At 57.3% G+C, this 8681-nt stretch overlaps 1 protein-coding gene across 1 annotated transcript; it reads right to left on the reverse strand.

The window, feature by feature from the left end:
* Positions 1–4572: 4572 nt before the first annotated feature.
* On the reverse strand, positions 4573–6280 carry LOC132480308 (metallothionein-1E). Its single transcript, XM_060084413.1, has 3 exons — positions 6146–6280; positions 5370–5435; positions 4573–4664 (listed from the first exon to the last, which is right to left on the reverse strand). Exons 1-3 carry the CDS (start codon positions 6171–6173, stop codon positions 4573–4575), a joined length of 186 nt encoding a protein of 61 aa, XP_059940396.1. The 5' UTR covers positions 6174–6280.
* Between the last annotated feature and the right edge of the window lie 2401 nt (positions 6281–8681).

An 8681-nucleotide genomic window follows, 5' to 3' on the forward strand; every position in this document is an offset into this window, starting at 1 on the left:
CGCATTGCCAGAGAAGGCCCCGCACACTCACTCTTCTTGCAGGAGGTGCATCTGCAGGCCTTGCAGGTGCAGGAGCCAGCGCAGCTGCAGGAGCCGCCTGCCAGGAAGGGAAAGGCCAGCAGTGAGCAGGAGCTACAGCAGACGGTCAGCAATGCCTCCCTGAGCCCTCCTCCGTCAGGACCCAGTCCTGGGAGCTCGTGTCCACTCAGGCGGATAGAGAAGCCCCAGCTCGTCTCTTCTGGTCCAAGGAGAGTAGGTCCCCTCCTGATGGGACTCCACAGGGAAGGTCCCAGGCTCCAGACCCAGCCCAGGCTGACTGGGGCTGGGGGCCAGGGCCCATGGCCTGAACCCCAAAGAGGCAGTGTCCCCTCCTCCCATCCAGTCCTGGCAGCTCCGAGGCCTCCTCCAAACACGGGGTCCCGGTCTAGCAATCCCCTGACCAGCTGGGTGACCTCAAGAAGGACAGCCTGGAGCCTCCGTGCCCTCAGTGTCAACAGAGAGGCAAAGGGAGACTGACATGCTCCCAGGGGCCTGGCTACCAAGAAAGCCCCGGACCCGTGACAGGAGTCCTCCTGAGCTCAAACTCAAAACCCTCCCTTGTCGTCCTGTGCCTGGGAAGGGGGCATCCTAAGGCTCAAAGCCAGGGCTCCCTTACCAGTGGGGCAGGAGCACTTGGGGTCCATCTGGAGGAGAAGTGAGGCCCGAGGTCCAAAGCAAGGGGCGAAGCGGCTGCACGGGTCCGGTGGGGGCCGTGTGGGAGCGAGGAGCCCGGGGGCTCAGTTATAGGCCGAGGAGGCGGCCCGGGCGCAGAGGCCCCGCCCCCGCCTTGCACGCGCCCCGCGGATCCGCGCCCGCGCCCGGGCCCGCGCCCGCGCCGTCCGCAGCGCCCTCAGCGCCCTGGGCCGGGCTGTGAGCAACAGGCGGGGGCGAGCGCACGATTCCACTTCGGGGCCGGCTGGAGCGGAGGAACCGGGTGCCGTGCGGTAAGCGGTGTCCCAGCCCCCTGGCCGCCCCTTCCCAGTGTGCCCGACGGGAGCAGCCACCCTGTTGGCGGGTTGCGCAGGAATCCAGCTCCCGCGTCCTCCGGTCTTCCCCGCCCCGGGCCCCGCGCCGCCGGCCTGCGGGTCGCCGTTTCCTGCAGCCTGAGAACAGCCCCCGCCTCCCGCTCGTGTCCCTGGCTTGGCTGGAGCCGGGGAGCGGTGTCAGAGACGGCAGGCGGCTGTGACCCTCAGCACCGTTTCGCCCAGCCCATGTGTCCCCAGGCGTTGCCAGCCCCGGTCCCCACCACGGTCCTTTGGAAGCATGTTTCCGGCACCGTCTCCTGGAACCGCAGCGCGGTGAACATTGCCTTCAGCCGCTAGTCCTCCTCACTTGTGTTTTCCTTTCCTGAAGGGATCATGGCTCATTTCCGCGGGGGCTTCTTTGCCTCAACTTTCCAGGGGGGCTCCTCACTGTAGCCAGTCCACCCCACGCCAGGGTGGAGGTTCCCTAATCATGGGATGCTCCCCAGGGATGGCGTCATTGTAAGTGATAGGCAGACCTGGCGTTAAATAACAAAGCGAGACAAGTGGATAGTTCCCTTTGAGTAGTCCCGACAGTTACTCACCGTGGAGTCCAGGCCAAGCCTTGTTCATCACTTTTGCTCTTTGAACTGTCACACCAACCGGGAAGGGAGATCCTAGTCAGGAGCCCGTTTCCCAAAGGCCAAACTACCTACAGTACAAGGAGGCTCCGGAGGCAGGCACACGGTGCTGGGGAGTGGTGCCCTGCTTCTGTGCTTTGGTCGCTTCGCAGCTGAGAGAGGGAGTCGGTGAGAAAGCTCCCCTTTGGCCCAGAGCTGTGTCCTCAGCCCGTCTCTACCATGTCCAGCTCAATCCTGGGGGCGACCAGAGTGACAGAATAGGAATGGATTTATGACTTTGTGGCTACCTTCTGACTCTCTCCTTCAGTAGTGTTCAAGAGGTTTCTTTTGGTATAACGTATTTCGGAAAATCGCTGAAAAGAAAATGGTCAGGAAATCCGGATGCAGGTGACAGCAGAAATGGCAGGATCCTTCTGTATGTGTCAGGAGGACGGCGACTGTGTGACTCACGGCTTTCTACTTGTAGTGTCAACGGCTCTTGGCGGGAAGGCCGGATAACCCTCTCAGGGGAACTGGTCCCAGGCTCACAGGGTTGATGAGGACGGCCCAGAGCACAGAGCTAAACACACCATCCTTGCTTGCGTGTCTGGAAGGAGGACAATGTCTCCTAGGCTAATGATAACACATAAATAAAGAGATAAATAAGTGAATCGGTGATCCGATGGATTTACTCACTGAGTGCCCAGTAGGTTCTGACCTTCTTTGCGTGTATTCAATTCTGTAATCCCGAGAGCCAGACACTATTATTTTGCCCTTTAGAGCAGAGGAGACTGAGCCAGAGAGAGGTTATGTCACAGGGCTGTATGTGACACAGGTGGGACTGGCCCTCCTGCAGGCTGACTGCAGCCCCCCGCCCAACCGGACACCATGTCATCCCATGAAAGGTGAGAACACGGAACACCTGGCACAGCGGCGGCAGTGGGAAGGCCCTGAGCTGGCAGGCAGAGCCCTCTGCACAGCTCTGTGACCTCTCTGGGCTTCAGCCTCCCACCTCTGCAGCCAGGAGCACAGCTGGACTGTCTCCGAAGACCCTTGCAGCCCTGAAAAAGGAGAGGCCGGATTCCGCCTCCAGTGATGTCATGACCGGCACCCTGTGGCCGGGAGGTGGGACAGCTGTGGTGTAGGCGCCGTCCTCTGAGTACAGGCTGTGTGCCCTTGGGTAAGTTGCTTAACCTCTCTGCAATTGGCACCCTCACTCCAGACCTTGCAGGTTCACTGAGCCTGTGCAAATGCTGTGGCGGTGCCTCGTTCCATGGGGCTTGTTGGAGAACCTCCCCACGCCCTCTGGCACCGGATAAGCAAGGTTCCTATCCATCTGTGCCCTCACCATGAGCTTGCTTGCAAACCAGGGAGCCTTTCTCCAGGAGCTTGTTGGGAGCTCAAGGATTCTCTGTGCACAAATGTCAGTGTGGAGAGAGCGATCATAAAGGACACCGTTCGGGAAGCCCGAGCTAGGAGCCGGGCCACTATCTGGCTTATTCCCCCTCATTGAAATTAATCTTTTTTATCGAAAGGAGGAAATGAAATCTCCGAGAGTATCAGTGACTTGCCAGGTCAGGAAGTGGCATGCTGGCTGTGAACCCGAGTGCCTGACACCAACACCCACGCACGCAGAACGGGCCGGCTCCTGAAATGCCCCCCTTCACACAGGGCACCTGTGGGCAATCTTGCTCCTGACTTCTGAGCCACGTGTCTCCTCTTTCTCTCCGAGTGCCCATCAACTAGGCGTTCCCTCCCCAGACCGCCAGGGGGCGCAACACCTGAAATATATTACCTGTTCCCTCAGCACACACTTCTTGCTAATAAACAGCACCAGGCCCTCCGCACTGCAGCACCACCATCACTCTGCAGAGGAACACGTGAAGTCCTTCTTCTGAAAGCAAGTCTCAGGGAAACAGCTGGGAAATTCCCACCAAATTCAAATCACTATCGGGGTGTCAAGTAGCCACGGGCTGCATTTGAGGGAAGGGAAGATGTCAGCCTGATCTAGGGAGGAACTTGCGAAGACTCAGAGCCAAGGCCCTGCAGGGAGCTGTCACGGGTGGCGAGTGTCCTGTCAGTAGCCCTGGGCAAGCCAAGACTGATGTTCCCTGTGGGGAGGCAGGGGGCAGAGCTGCTCCAGGCGTGTGTGGTCCGCACAGTGGGGCGTCTGTGAAGCGTTCCCAGGACTCGGGCACACCTTCAATGTAAGTGCAGCATATGAAAGCGTCCAGCTTTCAGAATTGCTCCTCCACGTATGAAGGTGATTTGACGTGTTGAAGGGAAAAATGGGTGTCACATATCGTGTCCTTTTCTATTTTATCTCAGCGATTCTTTTTACTGACCAGGGTTAAAACGGTGGCAGAAAATACAAATAGGTCTTTCCAGGGTGTTTTAGACGCCAGTCGTGTGTAGAAGTCAAACAAGAGGGGTGTGGGATTCCATCCCCTCTGGGTACTTTTCCAGGCTCTCATCACCGAGGACTGAGTTTGGCAGGGGCCCCCAGAGAAGGAAAATGAGAAATGGACAACGTTCTCTGCAATCCATACTCGTAAGGGGAATAGAGGGAGTGTGTCCTCTGTGTGTCCAGTGCCCTATGTCATCTGGCGAGGCTTTCATTTGGAGCTGAGAAACTGAAGCTCAACTTAACCTAAGGGGCTAAGACGCTCCGTGTGCGTGTGTTTTGGGGGGTGGGGGGGTACTCTTTGGTCCAGAGCCGAGGTCTCTGCACGTCCAGTCCAGTTCCCCACGCCAGCCCTGATGGGCACGGCGTCTCTTTGTTCAAGACAGAAGAAGGAAGACAGAGCCAGAATAAAGTCAACAACTTTTATTACAACTCACGTATTTCATAGAAAAAGGAATGTAGCGTCAGGTCCGCTTGTATGAAAAACGGTAAAATGCAGGTTTGTCCTGGTTGCCCTGTTGACACCTGGGGCAGGCTCTCCGCGACATCAGGCACAGCAGCTGCACTTGTCCGAGGCCCCTTTGCAGACGCAGCCCTGGGCACACTTGGCGCAGCCCACGGGGCAGCAGGAGCAGCAGCCTGGGGAGGCAAGGGCAGCGTGCAGTCGGACCACGCGTTGTCCGCACCCACCCTTCCCAACAGCAGGCCTGGCCCAGCCGCCCTCAGGCCCAGACCCTGAGTTTACGACGGTGTCCTCTGTCCTGAGAGAATTGCTCTCGGGCACTAGGTTCAGGTTGCCTGCCCCATCTGTGCCCAGGACAGGGCACAGCGCCTTGGAGAGACACTGAGCAGGGCCTCTGGAGACAAGACAAAGCCAGCCCCCAGCACCACCAGTGATGTGAGCCAAGTCCTCAGGATCAAAGTGGAGGCAAACCCCTCACAGAGCAGCTCCCGCTCGGGGTAGGGAGGCTCTGGGCTGCTTCGACAGGAAGGGGCTGCACCAGGTCCGAGAAGCCACACAGGGTCACTCGTTCATGTCCCTACTGTGCTTCAGTCCCTGGGAGGATTCAGAAGCGTGCCTCAGGAGGCAGGAGGACTAGTTCTAGTGACAGGTCTGAGGTCGTTGGTCGGTGACCCGTCTGGGCCTCAGTCTCCCTGTTCTCTAGTGCGCGCCTGGGTCTCGGTCATGTCGAAGGTGATTCCAGCTCTGATTGGGAATCCCTTCCTGGTGAGGGGGGTGCCGGGAAGTTTGGTCCCTGTCCTGCTCCTGCCTGCTGAGCTCTGGGCTCCCTCCTCGCACTCAGCCCACACCCCGCATTGCCAGAGAAGGCCCCGCACACTCACTCTTCTTGCAGGAGGTGCATCTGCAGGCCTTGCAGGTGCAGGAGCCAGCGCAGCTGCAGGAGCCGCCTGCCAGGAAGGGAAAGGCCAGCAGTGAGCAGGGAGAGGGATGCAGGAGCTACAGCAGACGGTCAGCAATGCCTCCCTGAGCCCTCCTCCTCCGTCAGGACGCAGCCCTGGGAGCTCGTGTCCACTCAGGCAGATAGAGAAGCCCCAGCTCGTCTCTTCTGGTCCAAGGAGAGTAGGTCCCCTCCTGATGGGACTCCACAGGGAAGGTCCCAGGCTCCAGACCCAGCCCAGGCTGACTGGGGCTGGGGGCCAGGGCCCATGGCCTGAACCCCAAAGAGGCAGTGTCCCCTCCTCCCATCCAGTCCTGGCAGGTCCGAGGCCTCCTCCAAACCCTGGGTCTAGCAATTCCGTGACCTGCTGGGTGACCTCAACAAAGGCAGTCTTGAGCCTCTGTACTCCCCATTCAAAAATAGAGGCTGGAAATCTCTGGCGATCTAGTGGTTAGGGGACAGCGCTCTCACTTCCTAGTGTCTGGGTTCCGTCCCTGGTCAGGGAACTAAGCTCCCACAAGCTGAGTGGTACAGCCAAAAAACAAAACAAAAAGTAGATTAAGAAAATGCTGTCGCTGCCCCGGCTGGGAAGAAAGCACTGGGTGAACCGCGGCCGTCCACTTGGGCTCGAATGGAAACTTCTTCCTCATCTAACCCCAGGGACACTGTGTCCTGGGCTGAGAAGCGGGCATCCAAGGCCCAGAGCCAGGGGTTCCTTACCAGTGGGGCAGGAGCAGTTGGGGTCCATTTGGAGCCAAGGCGAGGCCGGGGGTCGAAAGCAAGCGGCCAAGAGGCCCGTGAGCTGGTGGGAGGCGTGTGGAGCCTAGGAGCCTGCTTGCAGTGTTTGTACCCAGAGGAGGCGGCCCGGGCGCAGAGGTCCCACCCCCTCCTTGCACCCGCCCCGCGGATCTGCGCCCGCCCCGCCCGCAGCGCCCGGGGCCCGGCTGTGAGCAACCCTTGGGGCCGAGACAGGATTCTCCCAGGGTACGTGGGTCCGCTCTGCGCACGGAGAGCCGTCTTTGGTGCCTGCTCGCCGGTAGGGACTGTTTGCCGGGAGGTGCGCGGTGTCCTAGCCTCCCTGTCCGCCCCTCCCGATTTTCCCGAGGGCGGCAGCCACCTTGTTCCGGGATTTTCCAGCAACCCAGCCTCTGTATCCTCGCTGTCTTCCCCACCACCGGCCCCCGCGCTGTTGTCTTCAGGTTCCCCCTTTCCGGAGCCCGTGTGCAACCCTAGTCTCGCGCTCCCGTCCCAGGCATGGCTGGATCCTGGGAGTTGTGTGCAGAGGGCGGCGGTGGATGTGACCTTCACCACCAATCCTCCGACTCCCTCTTCCCCCACCATTTCCTGTCCTGGTCCCCACGATGGTCCTTAGGCAGCGCTTCTCTAACGTTTCTCCGTAAGAGCACCGCGACCAACTCAGGCCTCTGCCTCCCATCCTTCCTTCTTTTCTGCACTACTGAATGGATGGGTGGGCACACTTGTCCCTGTGCTCCTGGCCTAAACTTGGCAGGGGATTTCCTGATCCTAGCCAGTCCCCCCTGCACCAGGATGGAGGTTCCCAAAGGATGAGATCCCACCCCGTGGAAGGGATCATTGTAAGTGATGGGCAGACCTGGCATTAAAGAGCACAGCATGAAGAGTGGTTATTTCCCTTTCAGTATTCGGCAGTGGGAAGGGCACTGAGCAGGCAGTCACATCCCTCTGCATAGCTCTGTGACCTCTCTGGACTTTAGTCTCCCATCTCTGCAGCCAGAAGCACAACTAGACTGTCTGAAAGGACACTTCCAGCTCTGAATAATGATAGGCAGGACTCAGCCTTCAGTGACCTCCTAATCGGCGACCTTTGGCAAGGAGGTGAGACAGCCTTGCTATAGCTTCAGACCTCTGAATATGGTCTGTGTGCCCTTAGGCAGGTTGCTGAAACTCTGGGTAGCTGGCGCAATCCTTCCAGCCCCTGCAGGTTCACTGTGTTACTGGTTCAATATAGATCAAGTGATAGGGAGGGTGGGCATTGATTTTGTGTTCCTCCAAATGGTGTGGCAGCATCTTATTCTAGGGGGGCTATTGCAGGGCATGCGCACTCCCCCTGCCAGTGAATCAGTAAACTTGCAATCAAACCTTAACCTCCTGCCTAGAGTCATGCTTGCAACACCATGAGCCTTTCCCCAAGAGCTTGTTGGAATTCATCAAAATTGTGTCCCAGGAAAGTCACTGTGAACAGAAGCAGCCTAATAGACACTGTTTATAAAGCCCTAGTGAGGAGCTAGGCCACTCTCAATACCACACAGGGATATCATCTCCTTTTTATAGGACATGGAGACTTAGAGAGGTCGAGCGACTCATTTAGGATACGCGGCTGGTAAGTGCCACTGTGGTCTGTGAACCAAGACTGCCTGACACCAGCACCCGTGCACCCAGCACAGGCTGGCTCCTGAAATCCCCTCTTCACACAGGACACCTGTGGGTGAGTGCGGTCCTGACTCTTGGGCCACGTGACTCGTCTTTCTCTTTGACTTTCCATCAAATAGCAAATCCCTCCAGAAGTTGTCAGGAGGACCAGCTCTCGCCATTATTTACAGGTCACTCAGCGCCTCACTCCTTCCTAATAAATACCACCACCACGTTGTAAATGCAGAATCTGACACTACCCTGCACAGGCAGACATGAAGTCCTTCATGTGGAACCAGTTTCCAGGTACTCTGCCTCTTGTTGGGAAATGGCTGGGCATTACCTACAAATTCCTAGTCACTTTGCTGCTTTCCAGTAGCCAAGGGCTGGATTTTGAAGGCAGCGTTCAGCCTGACCTAAAGGAACTTCCAAAGATTCAGAGCCAACTCACCGCAGGGAGCTCTCAGGGGTAGCAGGTGTCCTCTCACTGGCACTGGGCCAGCCGAGACGGATGTTCCCTGTGGGGATGGTGGGAAGAGCTACTTCAGGTGTGGGTGATCCACACAGTGGGGCGTTTGAAAGTGTTTTCCGTGTTCAACATACTCCTTTGATGAACTCATGGTTTTTTTTTTAATGATTGAAGTATGGCTGATTTACAATATTGTGTTAGTTTCAGGTGAACAAACATGTTTTTACTTTTTAATTTTTTCCTGTATTACTCTGATCCTCATACATTTATTCAAATTTATTGAATCAAAAGTTGGGTTTTGTATTTTGTGTCCTTTGAAATTTTTCTTAGTAGTTCACTTAATTTTATTTTACCAAAGTTTAGGTTTGTGAAGTTAGAAAATAAAAACCACAGCTAGAA

Source organism: Mesoplodon densirostris, chromosome 19 (genome assembly GCF_025265405.1).
Source record: "Mesoplodon densirostris isolate mMesDen1 chromosome 19, mMesDen1 primary haplotype, whole genome shotgun sequence".
Classification (NCBI taxonomy): Eukaryota; Metazoa; Chordata; class Mammalia; order Artiodactyla; family Ziphiidae; genus Mesoplodon; species Mesoplodon densirostris.

What these genes read in the sequence shown, in the direction of transcription:
- LOC132480308 (XM_060084413.1), bottom strand. Translation starts at nt 6,173, where the DNA reads ATGGACCCCAACTGCTCCTGCCCCACTG. An exon ending in CAACTGCTCCTGCCCCACTG is followed by an intron (nt 5,436 to 6,145) that starts GTAAGGAACCCC and finishes CCTTCCTGGCAG; the next exon opens with GCGGCTCCTGCAGCTGCGCT. An exon ending in ATGCACCTCCTGCAAGAAGA is followed by an intron (nt 4,665 to 5,369) that starts GTGAGTGTGCGG and finishes TTGCCTCCCCAG; the next exon opens with GCTGCTGCTCCTGCTGCCCC.